The sequence below is a fragment of the Glycine max genome, chromosome 14 (genome assembly GCF_000004515.6).
Source record: "Glycine max cultivar Williams 82 chromosome 14, Glycine_max_v4.0, whole genome shotgun sequence".
NCBI classification, from domain to species: domain Eukaryota; kingdom Viridiplantae; phylum Streptophyta; class Magnoliopsida; order Fabales; family Fabaceae; genus Glycine; species Glycine max.
The window spans coordinates 46,605,980-46,624,477 of record NC_038250.2 but is presented as its reverse complement, the minus strand read 5'-3'; the positions used below and the strand labels follow the sequence as shown (position 1 = coordinate 46,624,477).

Below are 18,498 nucleotides of genomic sequence, written 5' to 3'. Positions count from 1 at the left end.
CCTTCTTTGTTTCAAGGTCTCTGTTCCAAGCTGGGAATGTTGAATATCCATTCCCAGCTTGAGGGGGGCTCTTAGCATGAGTCTGTTAGTCTAGTTAGTTGTTAGTTACAAGCAGTTAGCTTTTTCGGTTTTTCTGGTATAACAAACAACTTTCATTTCTTTCTCCTTTGTATAAATAACCTTCACGTAAGCAATGAATTCTTCATGCAGTCATTTGATCACTCACGTGTGTAAACAATATTATTTCCTCTCTCTCCCTTCATGGGCATTAAATGCTTTCACAAAGAATGTCATTAAATTATTTTATCTTCTAAAAATATTATTGAACAATAATATACAACCTAATCAAACCTAAATACTATGTAAAACCTAGACCCTCAAATGGAGTTCTTCTTATATTTATATCTCCTAGAATGTTATAGTATGATGACATATGTGTCACTCTAAGGTTTTTCTGTTGAGATTTCTCTTTGGATTACTTATGACGATCAAAATGTCGTAATAGAGTTTTTTGCTTAAGACTTCTCTAAGGATCCCAAACATCCAAAAGCATATACATCGAATATTCAGGGACAAATTCTAAGACTAATTGCATCAATTTAAGATAAAAACAACATATTACAGTTACATATTTCATACAATTGCATCATAAGTCACAAGGTTTATAATAATCAAGAACATATAAAAAAAAACCCTCAATTCATCACAATAAACAATTCAATCACAGAATCTGAGTATTTTAAGAGTATTCACAGCCTGTTCAATCATAAGAAATATAAAAAGCTATATTTGGGGTTTTGTGCAACGGCTCTACCCATGGCTAATGCCATTCCAATAACCGCTCTTCCCCTTTACTTTGAACTTGAAAGAAACAAAAATGTAGCAAATTAAGGGAAGAAGATGGGACGACCACACTCATCCAATTCCTCCTTCACAAATATCTTGCAACAACTCTACAGTGACAACACATGTTCCAAGAAAGGAATGTTTAGGTTTTGGAAATAGCAATGCAAATTTTAGACATTATTGGATTTTGAACACAAAATTTAAAGCTTGATAAAAAGAGAGATTTAAAAGGAGAAAAAAAAATTTGCACCACAAAACAATGCCTACTTTAGTGATTAATACAATGTATTTATTTATTTTGATATATTTAATTATGAAAACCCAATTTTTATATCCATACTCGAATATCCAAATCATTATTTATTTTTGATAAAAAAATATTCTATCTATTTTAAAATAAATATCATCCTAAGTTATTGTATACAAAATGAGAAAAGTTACTAAAAAGATAAAAGAGAATAGTGATTTTACAATATGAACCTTAGTATTAATGTTACATAGAAAAAACTAAATAACAGTATACATGTTACAAGTTTCCAAAACATTTTCTACAACTTATAAGAAAATAAATAACGGAATATATGTTACAAGTTTCCAAATCATTTTCTACAATTTATAACCTATTTTTCTATCAAAATTCGTATATTTTCCATTTACAACCATCGACCGTTAATTTAATTAGTCTAAATAATAAAAGGTGTGATTTTTGTCAAGCATTATGGAAGTCCTTGAATGAAATAATATTTTTCTCATCATTTCACTACTTGCTCAATTTGATAAGTTTACCAATAAGTCTACATTATTTATTACTCGTAAATTATTACTTAATGCTTATATGACACTACACTCCTCTCTATCTTTAAAAGTTACACTCTTCTTCCTACAGGGTTATTTTAATATAAATGAGCTTCTTAGAATTCTGTTAAGAAAATACAAAGAAAATTATACTAACAAAACTCATTAAATGAGTCAAATTAAATTTACTTTTCTGGTAGGTTGAGTGGCCCAAGCAGCCGATTATAACCCTTAGAATCTTTGAAAATGTAGATCATATTTATACACAAATTATTAGTATCTTACCAAAATATATAGTAAATTTTTAAGCACAAAAATTGGTGTTATTATGTTTACATCAAAGAATTCAAATGCAGCTATGAAAATAATTGGCACAAGAGACAAAACAAAGTAAGTATCCATCACCAAATTGGAGCCAAACGTCTACCATCTTAAAGGAAAATAATGTGGACCATTCATTGCCTACACTTACCAATCGTGCTACGATACGGCAGCGTTTTGGCGCTATGTTACTGATAATTGTCCTCAACAAATTTCTCACTTTCTCACACACATGTTCTCTTTATATACCAAAACGCCCTTCAGAACTCTGCAGTGGCAAGTGGCAACAAACTCTTATTCCCACTCAGTGGTGAATTTGCCAAACCGGGATAACCGTATCCCTATTCAGGAATACAATGTTCTCGTTAAGACTCCCTATTCCTCTCGTTAAAACACCACCTTCTCCCTCTTGTTATTATTCTCACTATTATCACTATCGTTATCGTTATCGTTGTTATCATCCTTTCCATCACCGTTCCCAAACACAGAGTCTTATCGTCTCGAAGCGCGGTTCCGCCATTGCGAAGTGTCACGCTGATAGCGTGACACTTCGTGATGACGGAGTCTCGCTCGCCCAAGAGTCGTTGGAGCCACTTCCGGCGGAACTCGCGGCGGAGATGATGCCGAAGCATGTGGCGGTGATAATGGACGGGAACGGGAGGTGGGCGAAGGTGAAGGGGCTGCCACCATCGGCGGGGCACCAGGCGGGGGTGCAATCGCTGAGGAAAATGGTGAGGCTGTGTTGCAGCTGGGGAATTAAGGTTCTAACGGTTTTCGCGTTCTCTACGGATAACTGGGTTCGCCCCAAGGTCATTCTTGTCTTTCCATGTTTCCAAGTGCAATTGCATTATCGTTGTGGTGTAGCCAGCAAAAAAAAGAAAGTTAATATTTTTGCTGAGTAGTATTATTTGTGGTGGTGCTGTGCAGGTGGAGGTTGATTTCTTGATGAGGCTGTTTGAGAGAACAATAAACTCTGAAGTTCAAACTTTTAAGAGGTACAACTACCAAACCATCTTACTGTTTAATTAAGTGTATGAAAAAAATGAGCAAAAGATAATTGTGATTGTGATCCAATAAAATTAAATAAATATTTTTTCACAGTAGATAATTTCTGAAAGAAAAAAAAATTATGTTATTTATGATTTTTTATATGATTTATATAATAAATATTTTTTATTTTAATTTCTTAATTAATATTCTAAGTACACTAATTAATAAGATTTTTAAACTAAAAAACTGTTCAAATTGTCACAAAATTAAATACCAGACAGTTAGACATGTTAATTGAATGTGCAAGAGTCTTTTGTGTGCACAACGTGTAATGAAATTTGAATTTATGATATCGTGTAAATTACCCTAACCTAAAAAAATAAGTTTAACTATATTTTCCATTCACGTAAGTTAGTTTTTTTTTTTTTGCCATATAAGTTTATTTTTTTTAATTTTAATTTTAATTTTTTGTAAGTTAATGATTTTTTAATTTTGATTCTTATAAGTTTTTTTTTTTCATTTTTAGTCATTTTAGGTTTATGTTTTTTAAAATTTAGTTCATTTAAGATTATCATGTTTTTATTCATAATTTTCATAAATTCGTGTTTAATGAGACCAAAATTAAAAAAAAACGTAAATTTATTAGAACTAAAAATGAGTAAAATATTTTATAAGGATTAAAATTTTAAAAAAAATTATAAGAATTAAAAATGAAAAAAAAATTACAGGGATAAAAATTAAAAAATACTAACTTGCAGAAAAAAACATATTTAAGAATATATATATATATATATATATATATATATATATATATATATATATATATATATATATATCACCCTAACTCTTCACTTTTAGCTCTAAAGCATGTTGGTTAAGTGGTTATTTCTTTCTCTTAATTTTCTTGATTTTATTTAAATAAATTTTATTCTCTATTTTTTTATAAGTTTTTCCATATACATTCTTCTGTTTTATTTTAATTTAGATATTAAAAACTAAAAAATTAAACATTATACTCTATTCTCACGAAGGATAAATGTCATACATCAATCCATTTTTATATATATGGGTATCTTAGGGAATATTTTGACTGAAATTCTTAGCATCACAGCATTTTATTTTGAATCCTTATTATTTACTTAAAAAATTTAGAAGAAAAAAAATGAAGATTTTGAATGAAGTTTCATATTGATAATAGAGATATTCAAAATTTCTAAAATTAAAATTAGCTAAAAGTTGTTTGGTCTAATTAACTCGGTAATATTATTTTTCTTAGGTTATGTTTAAAAGGTTTAAGAAAAAAAAAATCCCTTAAAAGGCTAAACAAGTGTCACTGTACAACTTAAAATTATCTTGGTTGAGGGAGGGTTCTATTTTTGTTTTTTTCCTATGTTTTCTTTGCGGTCCACCAAATATATCTTTCTCTTGCATTAGGTCATTTTATAGGAACTTACGAGAAACACAATCTTTCTGATAAGATGTTCATTCAAAGATATCAGGAATATATATTGATGATACTTGATGTTAAAGTTATCATCACTAGTTATAACTAATTTTTTTTATTCAACAAGACTTAATTATTTAGTCTAATAAATCTAAAAAAAATAATTTAATCTCTCAAATTTTTTAAAAAATATTTTTAGTCCTCAAACACTAAATTTAAAGAACTAAAATGATTTATTCAAAATCGTTGTTAGTCTCTAAATAATAAATTTGAGAGACTAAAAATGTATTTTTTTTTTCAAATCTAAGAGTAAACTATTTTTTTTTTATTTAGAGGACCAAAATCATATCCACTAAAAAAATTTGGAATTAAAAACATAATTAACTAATATTTGATTAACTTCTTTGTTATAGGGAAGGAATTAGAATATCTGTGATTGGAGATTCATCAAGGTTGCCTGAGTCTTTAAAAAGAATGATAGCTAGTGCAGAAGAGGATACAAAACAAAATTCGAGATTCCAACTTATTGTGGCAGTGGGATACAGTGGAAAATATGATGTTGTGCAAGCATGTAAAAGTGTAGCCAAGAAAGTCAAAGATGGTCACATTCACTTGGATGACATAAACGAAAACATTATTGAACAAGAATTGGAAACTAATTGTACTGAGTTTCCTTATCCTGATCTACTAATACGAACTAGTGGCGAGCTTAGAGTGAGTAACTTCTTGTTGTGGCAATTAGCCTACACAGAACTTTATTTTAATCGGGAACTCTGGCCAGATTTTGGGAAGGATGAGTTTGTAGATGCATTAAGTTCATTTCAACAAAGACAAAGACGCTATGGTGGTCGACATTCATAAACATTTGTTTGCAATATATAGTGATATACCTTGATAAACATATACATTAATTAGATACTAAGCAACATAAATATTAGTAGTTTGCTAGTTATCAATGCCATGATTTAGGCATAAGAAAGCAACATGGAAAGATATTTATATATATATTGATCTACAGACTTGTTAACAGGTATTTGGAAAAAAGATAAATGATATTGTAGACTTATTATATTCTTAAAATATTGTCTTTTTCTTCATTTCTCTTACTCAATTTTATTTTCTTCTTTTTTTCTCGTCTCTCTTCTTTAGTCATGAAAAACCTTGTAAACAATATAAGTAGAACCGTTAATGATATCATCAATTATGTTAAATAATATAATTTCTCTTACAATATTTTCTCTCTTTAACCTACAAAATGAAATACATAAATGATATTTTTTTTTTAGTATTTTGAGATGTAAACTATTAATGATAAGATCAACATTAATATTTTTCAACATATCATTCTCAATAGATAAAATTGCTAAAACAAGTCAACCTTTCTTGTAACATTGATGACCTAAAGTAGGTTTTTATTAACGGTAAATAATCACTTTTGTCTCTGAATGTGTAATTCGCTGACAAATGCGTTTCTGAAAGATGAAAATAAAAAATTTAGTCCTCGAAAGTGTAAAAAATGCGACAAATATATCCGACTGTTAACTTTCGTCTGTCACCGTTAATGAAATAACTTACTTGGTACAAAAGGACAAATTTATGAGTGAAATGATTGTCAACGTGGTCATACTGACTAGATTGGACAAAAATGTCAATAAGATATCATTTTTGGACGTAAATGTCAATAATTTTTTGTTGGACAAAAATGTTAATATTTTTTATTGGAGAAAAATGTCAGTAATTTCTTTTGGACCTAAATGTCAGTACGCTACATTAGATCAAAAACATTAATAAGTTATCATTATTGGATGAAAATGTGAGTAATTTTTTATTGGACTTAAATATCATTATATTTCTATTAGACTAATTTGTTAGACTCGAAATTTCGTTTCATTTAAAGGTAAAATATAATTTTAAAATAAATTTTCACCATTTTTTATTGTTACAAGCATAATATTATAATAATCACTTTAAAAAATATATTGACAAACATAATTTAAAACAAACATAATAATAACGATAATATTGATTATGAACCATAATTTATCTGTCACAATAGAAAGTATCCAAAATAAGCATTCTACTAGTTTACCAAAATAAATATTGTAACAATGTGCCAATCATTACAAATTTTTTCAAATTATCCCAAAAGATAAATATATCTCATATTTCACTTCTTCAAATCTTGACTATTTTATTAATGGTTATGGACGAAAGTTAATGACCAGATATATTTGTCGTACTTTTTACACTTTCGGAGACTAAATTTTGTATTTTCATTTTTTAAGGACACATTTGTTAGCGAATTACATATTCATGGACAAAAGTGACTATTTACTCATTCATATTCCTAGAGAGTGGGAAGACAAAAAGTAGAGATAATCACGTTGACAATCATTTCAGTGATAAATTCATTCATTTGTGTCACGTATACTATTTTATTAATGGTGATGGACGGAAGTTAAGAGTCAGATATATTTTTCACACTTTTTACCATTTTGGGAACTAAATTTTGTATTTTCATCTTTCAGGGACACATTTGTTAGTAAACTACACATTCAGATATAAAAGTGACTATTTACCATTTTATTAATTTGAACTTTGAAAAGCAAGCCTTAAAAATGGCAGTCCGTTGGGAAATCCAAGTGTTTCATGTTTTGGTGGAGTCTTAAAAAATGAGCATGGACATTAGATTCGGGATTCTTTAGCTATCATGGTTCATGCTTCCTTTTTACTTAAAGCTTTGTTGTGATTTTTTTTTTGGCTTTTGAATCATATGAACATGTCTCTGGAAAATGTTTTAGGGTGACATTTGCCTATTTTAATGTGCTCAAATGGTATATGTTGATATATGTTGAAATGATGATGTTTCGTTATTGTTTTAGATCAAAAGCTTCAAGCTTTGAACTTGCCATAAAACTTCAGAACATAAAAATAGGATTTTGGCATGATGAGAATTTTTTGGCATTGGACAGAGAGAATGAATAAGGCATAATTTTTTATAAGTGATTAAAATGAGTTAGAACACTTTGATCGAGTGACCGGAAGAGTTAGTAAAATATTTGGTTAAAAAAGGATTCTTAAGTGTTACAATGACTAAAAAAAATTATACTTATATTTTCTGTATTTTTTTAATTACATTCAATATTTTTTTTAAATTACTTTTGTTCTTATTCTGTTAATTTGTTAACTAACATCAATTGAAATACGTGAGTAGATAAAGTTGTCTTAAAACTTGAAGAAGATACAACTCTTGATTGAGTTACTATATCGAACACCTAACTATCAAAAATAAATATTTCAAAGAAAGGAGTTAAAAACACAAATACACAAGTAAAACACTAAATTTTGAAACAAATGATCATATTCAATCAATAGCCATTGTTAGGAACATGTTCAACAAAAACGCAACAACCAAACGATCCAACACGAACAAAAGAAATTGAATTAAAAGAAGAAGAAGAATGAAGGATGTTAACACATGTGTACTAATAAAGTGAATTCATGTGAGTTAAACAATTAAGAGATTTTTTATAGGGTGAAAAAATGAGAAATATCATATGCAATTTGAAAAAAAAAACACAAGAGGTATGAGTGTAATTTAATTATTTTTTAATCATTAATTATAAAAATAATTAGAAGTCCTCTCTGGGTCAATGTTGAACCAATGGATCACTAATAAACTTTTATATTCAGCCTTAATTGACCCGACGGATAAACTAGTAAGATTTTGAAAAAACTTTTAAAAGAAGTGAATTTAGACTAATTTTGAAGCTTAGAATATTTATATTCAAACTAAACAATATTCATTTTTTTGTGATTATTATTTTAAAATATTAAAATTTTCTTAAGTTCATTTAGGCCCATATTCAAATAGAATTGATATTTAAGTTAAAATAATGAATTTAAGGAAAAATGGTGAATTCTTTAAAATATTTAGAAAATTTAAGAGGATCACATTTTAAAATATTGTTTTTTGTCAAAGACACATATATTTTTACTAAAGGCAATTCTTGAGTTAGATATGATGATTATAAACAATAAAATTCTCTTTCTAAACTTTTAACATAATTATATACCAAGAATTCAAACCTAAGATTGCTTAAACTAAAATAATTTTATGTCAATTGATCCACTTGGTTGATGATATATATTGTAAAATAATAATACAAGCATACATTTTTTTTTTTAAAGAATCAATTTTTTTTATCATGAAAGAATCAAACTAAAAAGTCTTAATAGTACTTAAAATATATTTGTTTTATGCTGTGGCAAATATTACAACTGTCTTTCAATTTATTTGATCATATTTATATCGTTAAAGACTTGAAATAAATTTTAGTTGACAAAATGTAAAAAATAAATAATAATTAAGTGACAAGGTTGATGAAATGAAGAAAAAATAAGAGACAAGATATGCAATCTAGTGTATAACTTTTTCCCTTCCCCTTCCTAATTTTGATTTTTGAGTCAAAGACCTTGTTTGCCCCAACCATCTCACATTCCCCGATTTCCCTCTTTCACTGCTAGCACCGGTTCGTGTTGAGCAGAGAGAGAGAGAGAGATGAACCCGCTAACACTAGTGAAGCGCACTCAGAACATCAATGCCAGAGAAGCTGCACTCGGCATCGGCGAGCAAGCCTCGTGGCACACCAAGTACAAGGATTCCGCTTACGTCTTCGTCGGTGGCATCCCCTTCGATCTCACCGAGGGTGACCTCCTCGCCGTTTTCGCTCAGTATAATAACTCTTTCAATTCAATTCATCAACTCTCTCTCTCTCTTAACAATTTTTATTAATCTCAACGATAATTTCAGATACGGCGAGGTTGTTGACGTTAATCTCGTTAGGGACAAAGGCACCGGAAAATCAAAGGGTTTTGCGTTCCTTGCGTATGAGGATCAGAGAAGCACGAATCTTGCTGTGGGTGGGTCTCTGTTCTCGGATTTTATTATGTTTTTTTTTTTTTTTTTTTTTGTGAATGTAATGGTGAATTGCGTTTTGATGTTTATTTTTGTGGCTCAGATAATTTGAATGGGGCACAGGTTTTGGGGAGAATTATTAGGGTGGACCATGTTGATAAGTATAAGAAGAAGGAGGAGGAGGATGAAGAGACAGAGCGGCAGAAGAGGGAGGCACGTGGCGTTTGCCGTGCTTTCCAAAGAGGTGAATGCACTCGTGGAGCTAGCTGCAAGTTTTCTCATGATGAGCAAGTAAGATAAGCATTTTATGGTCATGTCACAGTAATTTGAGATATAGATTTGTATGCTTCGTATGACTTGAAAACTAGAGTGTTAAGGTTTGTTTTGTTTTTTTTTTTTGTAAAATTTGATTGAAGTGTTCGTAGGCAATATTTTTTGTCTTTAGAACTAGAAAACTTGAGCCTTTAGTTTGATTTTTTATTTTTTGTAAAATTTAATTGAAGTGTTTGGAAGCAACATTTTGGCTTTGTGACTTGAAAATTTGAGCATTATGGTTTGAGTTTTTGTAAAGTTTAATTGAAGTTTCAAATGCAATACTTTTTGGCTTATTGGAATGATTTATTGCTCTTCAACTCTTTGATATTGTGGGAGTGGAATTTTGGTATTGACTGTAGACTGTAGAGCATAAACTACATCTAGAGCTTTATTTTATTTTATTTTATATTTTTGTTAAGGTTGTAGTCTTAGATATGTCGTTGGTGATGTAGAAGTTTGGTACTTCAGCTAATAAGTTGTTCATTAGTAATAATATGCTATGATGTTAACAGCAGGCATGCCTTAGCTTTTTTTATGCTCCCGGGTTTATTATAAGGTGTTTCTTGGTCATACTTGCAAAGTGATTGGGTTTTCTTTCTTAAGTTGATGTATATTCTTTTTTCTTTCCTCTTTTTTTATTTTTTTTGTGGCCTTAGGAAGATTCATGGTCCTCTTATTTTGTATTCTCTTGTCTTTCCTTTCCAATGAAATTTTGTTTATGATAAAGCAGTCTTGTTTGATCAATCAAGGCATTTTGATTTGCCTCTTCCTCTCTAACTTTGTCATTTGGAGTGACTGAATTTCCAACCCCACCCACCACTGAACGCTGCAGCTCTGGCCACCAATTCTAGTAAACAGTTATGTTCAAATCCACCAATTCTAGTCACTTCAACTAGCCGTGACCTCTAACTTCATTTTACCTTGTTGCTTGTGTTTTGCTCTATCCACCTGTCTTTTCAAAGATTTATGGTTATATTTACAATTTTAATACACATACTTATCAGAATTTTTTTTTCCTGCTTTATGCTGGCTAGTCTTGCGGTTAGGTTTTATTCTCCCGCTGTCTCTATAAACGAGCAAGCACTGTTGTAGACAAAGGTATTCATTATAGGGTTTTAAATAGCGCTGCTATAGTGGTGTTGTGGAGTGGAGCAGCCCCTGGCCACTGCATGGGCTGTTGTAACATTTTTATTGGTTAGAATCCTCCACCGATCGGAAGTCCTTTTTGAGACCTCGACAACCAGCTCTGACACCGTTTGTCTGCTCTCAAGATCATTAACTGTCCCCACAAATCAACATGAGAATTTTCAGCATACTTTGTCCTCACTCACACGCTTCCCAGAAAACTTCTTAGAAGGTCATCTATCCTATAATTGCTCCAAGTCAAACATGTTTAACTTTGGAGTTCTTATGTGATGAGCTACCGAAAAGTAAATGCATCTTGTTGGTATAAGTAGTGCCTCCATACCCAATTGCACAACCTCTGGATCCTTCTCATTCTGGTGTGATTTAATCAGGGTTTTACAACTATTGCAGCATAACACTCTAGTATATAGGCCATAGTGGACCAAATAGTGGGCTCAATAGCGGCTGCTATAGCAGCATTATATGTGTTGATTCCAAAAAAAGCCCTCTAAACAAAGTGGTTAGAGCTTTTTTCTAGGTGGTGGTGGTAGAATTTTTGGAATTTTAATTTCCAAAGATGAAATCTACTACTATATTAGTAGGGGAAATGATCAATAAAACTTGAATTTAGAAGATGTTGATCGATGATTCTTATGTAAGAAATTTGTATTTGACTTTTTTTAGTATTTACTTGTATGTTTTAATTAAGACGCCTATAACTTCTAATTGTTAATTATGAATGTCATGAATTTTGAGCAATTTTTATCGTTTTTGAGAATTTGTATGTATATATTATACATTATAAAAACTATAGATTATAAAAAACTTCAGAATAGTGGCTATATTGCTATCCTCTATCCTGCTTTAGTGAATTTTGGGCCAGCTGCTACCCATTGCTATATGAGATTCAGAACATTGATTCATTATTTCATTTTTATGGATTTGGAACTTTGTTCTGTTGATGTTTTTGTTTTGCTATTATTTTCAAAGATTTATGGTTATATTTACAATTTTAATACACATACTTATCAGAATTTTTTTTTCCTGCTTTATGCTGGCTAGTCTTGCGGTTAGGTTTTATTCTCCCGCTGTCTCTATAAACTTGGTATAGAAGTTTCTTTCCCCTCTAAAATTCCCCTGTCTCTCCAAAATTTTTAAAACAAGTAAAGTTCATAAAAACCCTCCCCTCCCCTCCATTTTCCCTCCAACTAAACATCATTAAGGAGGATGATCATTGCATATTGTATAATATAAAACAGAAAGTTAAGAAGACAAAACAGGAGGATGATCAGTACTCATCTCCTCTTAGGCTACAAAGAGACTTCAGAGGAAAGAAAGGAAATAGAAAAACATTAATACAATAGAGTACCATAGTCCCTTTGCATGTCAGACCTTTAAAAATCTATGAACAGCCATCCACTAGTCAGAAAACAAGCCTGTCTCATTAAAAGCTTTAATAAGAAACTTAGGGCTAGAAATTCTGGAATCTCACTCCGGCAAAGAGAGCACAATACCTGGGAATCTTATATTCCATTGTACTTCCAAAACCTTATAATGGGGGTAAACAAGAACATCGATGGTCACATTTAATCAAACCTTCCAAGTAGAATGGTGCTGAGAGGTGGTGATTGGTGAAGAAGTTACGAGTTGAGTCTATGGAACTCTCACGAGTTTACGTAAACTCTCGAGTTTGATAACCTTGGCTCTACCTATTTTCTTTGTTCTTTTTCTGGTGATGAGAGGATAGTACTTGGATTTGGATTTTATGCGTTTCACTTTTTGGCGGCACCCACAGACGACTGTTGGAGGCACCCAAAGACGACTCTTCATGTAATTACACACTATTTAAGAATGTTAAGAGCCATTTTTAGCCCTCTTTTTAGTATTATATTTTTAGCCCTCTATATTTTTAGTATCATCGCATTCAAGCAGGATGGATGAAATGGAGAAAAGCATCGGGGGTGTTATGTGATGCAAAGGTACCGATCAAGCTAAAGGGAAAGTTTTATCGGACTGCGGTAAGACCGGCGATTTTGTACGGAACAGAATGTTGGGCGGTCAAGAGCCAACATGAGAATAGAGTCGGTGTAGCGGAGATGAGGATGTTGCGGTGGATGTGTGGTAAGACTCGACAGGATAAAATTAGAAACGAAGCTATTAGAGAGAGGGTTGGAGTAGCGCCTATTGTAGAGAAGATGGTGGAAAATAGACTTAGGTGGTTTGGGCATGTAGAGAGAAGACCGGTAGACTCTGTAGTGAGGAGAGTAGACCAGATGGAGAGAAGACAAACAATTCGAGGCAGAGGAAGACCCAAAAAGACTATAAGAGAGGTTATAAAAAAGGATCTCGAAATTAATGGTTTGGATAGAAGTATGGTACTTGATAGAACATTATGGCGGAAGTTGATCCATGTAGCCGACCCCACCTAGTGGGATAAGGCGTTGTTGTTGTTGTTGTTGTTGTTGTTAAATGATAAAAAATGTATTCTTTATTTAAGAAAATTTCCCTCTTGATTAACAAGTTTTATATTACTTTTGTTCAATGTTCAGTGGTAAAAATTAAGAAAATTCTAAACTGCTGGTATTTATATGAAAAATCTAGCATTTCATTTTTTAAGATCCTGAGATTAATAATATTGTATTTAAAATTAGTTGCCGGTGACATTGGAAGTCGTGGAGTACTTGAGCTTGAGGTTCATTTATAGTTGTTCATCCCCATTAAGAGGTTAATTTATATTAAAATGGACTAAAATGTAATATATATGCATCTCTCAGGGAGACAAATGTAATTATCAAAATTAGAGGGAGGACATTGTAATTTAAATATATCTGATGGAAAGGACATTGTAATTTACCCATAATTGTTTGCTGCTCTATTGTGCATGTTCTCTGCTTTGATGATTTCTCGTCATTTTTGCTTTGCTTATAGTTGAACTTTTGAAGTTGTGTATATGTTATATAATGTGCTGAATTTTGGAATAAAATTTGGTCGGATTCTGAAGATTTATGTAGCTACCTTTTCATATTTTTGACTGTCTTTGTTTCCTTTATCCAGAGAGCTGCAAATACAGGTTGGGGTCGTGAGGAAGACAAACCAAAATGGGGTCATGACAAATTTGATGGTCCCAAAAAAGAAAGAAGATCTGGCAACAATCAATCAAATCATATTGCAGAAACTAGAGACAGAGATTCATTTTCTAGGGCCCGCAACAATGATGCTGAATTAGACAACCAACCTAAGAGAAGTGATAGAAAAGAGATGACAAAGCGGTGGCATGATGATGATGATGATAAATTTGAGGGAAGAGAAAATAACAGTAGAAGAGAAGAAAAGAGATCAAGAAGGCATGAAGATGATGACAAATTTGAGGGGAGAGAAAATAACAGTAAAAGAGAACTGAATAGATCAAGAAGGCATGAAGATGATGACAAATTTGATGGGAGAGAAAATAACAGTAGAAGAGAAGAAAAGAGATCAAGAAGGCATGAAGATGATGAATTTGAACATAAGTTTAGAGAATATCGATACAAGAGAGAAGAAAAAGGATCAAGAAGGGATGATTATGATGGTATGAAGCTTGAGCCAAAAGATCATCACCTAAGGGAAGAGAAAAGGTCAATAAAGCCAGATGATGTTGAAGTTGAACCAAAGTCGAGAGATTCTGATATAAGGGAAGATAAAAGATCCCGGAGGAGGGATAATGATGATATTGTAAGCAAGTCAAGAGAACCTCATGGATACAGTGAAGACAGGAAATCACGAAAGCACAGTGAAGGTGAATCTGCACCAAAGCCAAGAGAAGATTATGATAGGAAGCAAGATAAAAGATCGTATAGAAACTATAGCAATCAAACAGAGTCAAAAGAAAGATATGCTTTTGACAGGAGAGAATAGAAAGGGTCAAGAAAGGGCAGTATCAAGGTCTGGATATGGCATGTCATTCCTTTGTCGTGGAGAGAAACGAGTATTAGACTAAGTTGAACACCATTTGATAACCTGAACTGTGTGATTCAAAGCTTCTAATATTTCCAAGGTCATTTTGTTTATCATGATTTACACTGCTATGAGAGCAGTGATAATCTTCCTTTTGACGTGTATGATAAAATATTTTGTTTGGTTCAACGGTCTCCTACTACCAATGCTAATGTACCATGAATTCTCTATATTTGATATTTGATGCTATCTTCTCTACAGGTAGCAAAAAGCGAAATGCTTTGGCATATCTAAGCTTCCAATTTTTACGGTGCTGGTCCAAGATGCAAAACTTGATTCCAAGTATTATATTGTAGAACGCTTGGTTGTGGGTTTTTTATATTTCATTTATTTTCTTCCCATTTTATTAATGTTGACTAGGAGTTGTTTATAGATAAAAAAAAAATGCAACATTCGTCAATGCCTTTTAAAACGATTCAGGAACTCCTGCGACATAAATTGAGGATTTTAGCTAAGAAAAGTCGAGTCCATCAGCCTAGTGCCTACTTTGAGAGTTTGGTTTAATTCTCCCATTTGGGAGATTTTTCAGGGGTGAAAAACACCACAATTCACTAGATATGTATGCACACTTGACTTTAAATGAAACACATCACCCAAGTTCATTAGTGATAACTTTTGTAGTTTCTCTTTCTCTGGTTGAGTCCATCTTTGACAAGAGTGTAGGACTAGGAGCATGAGATTGTCGTCTTTTTTGGTTGGTTTCACTCCTGCATTCTTTATTATTATTTTTTTCTAATAACTATTTTGCTTGAGCTGGTACCTCTTGCTTGACATTATACATTGAGTGTTGCTAGGTGCACCCAGCACTATTGCTGGTGCACCCAGCATTCTAAAAAAATGGCAAAATTGCCCTTGTTTGGTTTTCTTCTTACGGATCAAGTTGATTTGTAAGTTGATCCGGAAGTCTCTTCCGGATCAAGTTGATCCGTAACTTCCAGATCAACTTGATCCATAAGAGGAAAAATAAAATTTTGTTAATTATACAATATATTTAAAGATATTTATTTTGCTAATCAATCAATCATAATCATAATTCATGCTAATCAATCAATCATGTTAATCAATCATAATTCCCTAAAAGAGGATATATCTATATATAATCACAATTCATGCTAATTATGATTGAATTAGATTCAGTTTTCTCGGATATATCATCTTTTAGGGAATTATGATTGATTAGCATGATTGATTGATTAGCATGAATTATGATTATATATTGATATAATCATATAGATATATCCTCTTTTAGTAAATTATGATTGATTAGCATTAATTATTTATAATAAATCAATATTTATAAATATATTATAATTAATAAAATAAATAAATATATTTAATTATATTATAATTAATGAAATAAATATCTTTAAATGTATAAATTATATTATAAAATAAATATCTTTAAATATCTTGTATAATTAACAAAATTTTTATTTTTCTTCTTACGGATCAAGTTGATCCGGAAGTCTTAATCCGGAAGAGACTTCTGGATCAACTTGATCCGTAAGAGAAAAATCAAGAAAGAACAATTTTATCATTTTTTTGAAATGCTGGGTGCACCTAGCAACACTCTTATACATTCCACCCATTTCTGCTAAAAAGAGAAGGCCCACGCATATACATAGGTAAAAGGTTTTACTCTTACTTGAAATCCAAATCACTAGACTTAAATTTAAAAGGTTTGAGTTTGTAAACTTTAATAGTCACAATTGTCGTATTTATCGAGGTTAATCCATTCTATTTCCCATTCAGATGTGAAAGAACAATTTGGTATAAACCATCCAAAGAAAACGCAGAACAGAAGAACATTCATAATTGCTCAAGTAAATTTGTCATACACAAACTGCAACCATTTAAATATCCATCTAATAGAAAGGGGCAACTCCATTTATTAAAATACAACAACTATGCTATCACTTATCAGTTGCTTCCCAACATATTATCAATTAGTTTTCCAACAGCAATGTAAGAAGACCCACCAGTAAGGACAGCTTTCCTTGCCTTGTCTTTCATCTCTTTCACATTCTTGTGCACCACATTGTCTCTGTCCATCAATTGTTTCAGCCCTTTCTCTATCTCCTCTGCCATAACAAGATCACTACCCCTTCTATAGTCCAGTTTCAGCTCCACTGCTAATCCAAATTCCCTCACCATCCTAAAAGTATTCATCTTTTGTTCTCCATAGATAGGCCATGTCAATATTGATACCCCAAACCAAATGCTTTCCAAAATAGAGTTCCATCCACAATGAGACACAAACCCCCCAATGGCTTTGTGGGCTAGAATCTCTACTTGGGGTGCCCACTCACATAGCATTCCCCTACCCTCCATCCACTCTAAGAACCCTTCTGGTAAGATTCTCTCTTCAATGTCTGTGGTTGGCGGAGAATGTATACTCCACAAGAACCTAACACCACTATGCTGAATCGCTAGTGCTATTTCTCTAGTTTGAGATGGATCAAAGCTTCCCTTACTCCCAAAACATAGAAAAACAACAGAAGAATCTGGCTGCTCATCTAGCCATTTCAAGATTCTGTCATGTTGACCTTGATCTAAAGTTGGGTTAGATTTATTACCTTTGAGATCAATCAATGGACCAACAGCATAGATAGGAGGTGTTTGGCTTTGATCATCACATAATGCATCAATAAGATTCTGCTCCAACTCTGAAAAAGAATTAACAATAATCCCTTTGGAGTCTTTGGACCTCTGAGCATGTTTATAATAAGTAGCATATCCATCTTTGTTAAAAAGAGCATCAGGGAAAACACTTGAAGGAACAGGATCAGGGAGCCCCGGAATCAACCACTCAGGATCAGAATCATTGAACACATAACCAATCTGACGCTTCTGAAGGGAAAGCATGAGACTAAAAAATCCAACATTTGAAGAATTATACAAATAAGAAGGGATGCCTAAGTCATTTCCCACATCAATCAAGGGTGAACAAAAGACATCTAGGAGCAACCCGATAATGGGGTTAGAATGAGATGATAAAATGTTTTGCACTATACCTTTGACATGGGGTTTGAGGGTCTGCAAGTAGGACCAGATGTAGTGTGATAGTGGTCTCAATAGTTCCTGTGGAGGTGGTTCTACTTGAGGGAGATCAATGACTTGAATTTGAGGTTGTGAGGCTATAACTGATCTGATGTATGCATCTAAAGAGGGAGCGTAAGGGAGTTTCATGCAGAGGAATGTGATGGAAAGATGGTTATGATGGTTGATTAGGAGTTGTGCTAATTCGAGGAATGAAGCTAAGTGGCCAATCTCCGGTATGGGAAAGAAGATCAGTTCTGCTTTCTTCTTCATCTCAGCCATTGTTTCTAGTTGCGTACAGTTTTTGAGAACCTGAATTTTTTATTTTTTATTTTCTCTCTTTCATTGGCAGTGCTATGCAAAACTTGCGACAAAAACACCAATTCAGTAATTTGAATTTTTATTTTTTTCTTTCTCTTTCATTGGTTTTGCTTTGTTGGCACACCTGTCTGTCGCTCTTTTTTTATTATTAAATGGATTTTTTTCTTCGTTTTTGGGGTTCAACATTTTTTTATACCTTTGAGATCATATTGAAGTGACTACTCAAATGGGTTTCAGTAAATGCTCCTGTTCTGCCCCCTTGATGATAAACAACATTTTTTTATACCTTTGAGATCATATTGAAGTGACTACTCAAATGGGTTTCAGTAAATGCTCGTGTTCTGCCCCCTGATGATAAACAATGCCGATGGTTGGTATATTTTGTTATTTG

The 18,498-nt window shown here is 32.1% G+C and overlaps 3 protein-coding genes across 3 annotated transcripts; 2 read left to right on the top strand and 1 right to left on the bottom strand.

Annotated features, from left to right (window-relative positions):
- Nucleotides 1-2,217: 2,217 nt before the first annotated feature.
- On the top strand, nt 2,218-5,476 carry LOC100789922 (dehydrodolichyl diphosphate synthase 2). Its single transcript, XM_003544831.5, has 3 exons — nt 2,218-2,771; nt 2,890-2,957; nt 4,810-5,476. The coding sequence occupies exons 1-3, from the start codon at nt 2,319-2,321 to the stop codon at nt 5,255-5,257; spliced, it is 969 nt and encodes a 322-aa protein (XP_003544879.1). The 5' UTR covers nt 2,218-2,318; the 3' UTR covers nt 5,258-5,476.
- Nucleotides 5,477-8,738: 3,262 nt separating this feature from the next.
- On the top strand, nt 8,739-14,989 carry LOC100814734 (zinc finger CCCH domain-containing protein 25). The gene is made up of 4 exons (XM_014767131.3): nt 8,739-9,130; nt 9,210-9,319; nt 9,418-9,605; nt 13,809-14,989. The coding sequence occupies exons 1-4, from the start codon at nt 8,958-8,960 to the stop codon at nt 14,646-14,648; spliced, it is 1,311 nt and encodes a 436-aa protein (XP_014622617.1). The 5' UTR covers nt 8,739-8,957; the 3' UTR covers nt 14,649-14,989.
- Nucleotides 14,990-16,535: 1,546 nt separating this feature from the next.
- LOC100789397 (UDP-glycosyltransferase 71K2) lies at nt 16,536-18,308 on the bottom strand. Its single transcript, XM_003544830.5, has one exon. It carries the CDS (start codon nt 18,066-18,068, stop codon nt 16,668-16,670), a length of 1,401 nt encoding a protein of 466 aa, XP_003544878.1. The 5' UTR covers nt 18,069-18,308; the 3' UTR covers nt 16,536-16,667.
- Between the last annotated feature and the right edge of the window lie 190 nt (nt 18,309-18,498).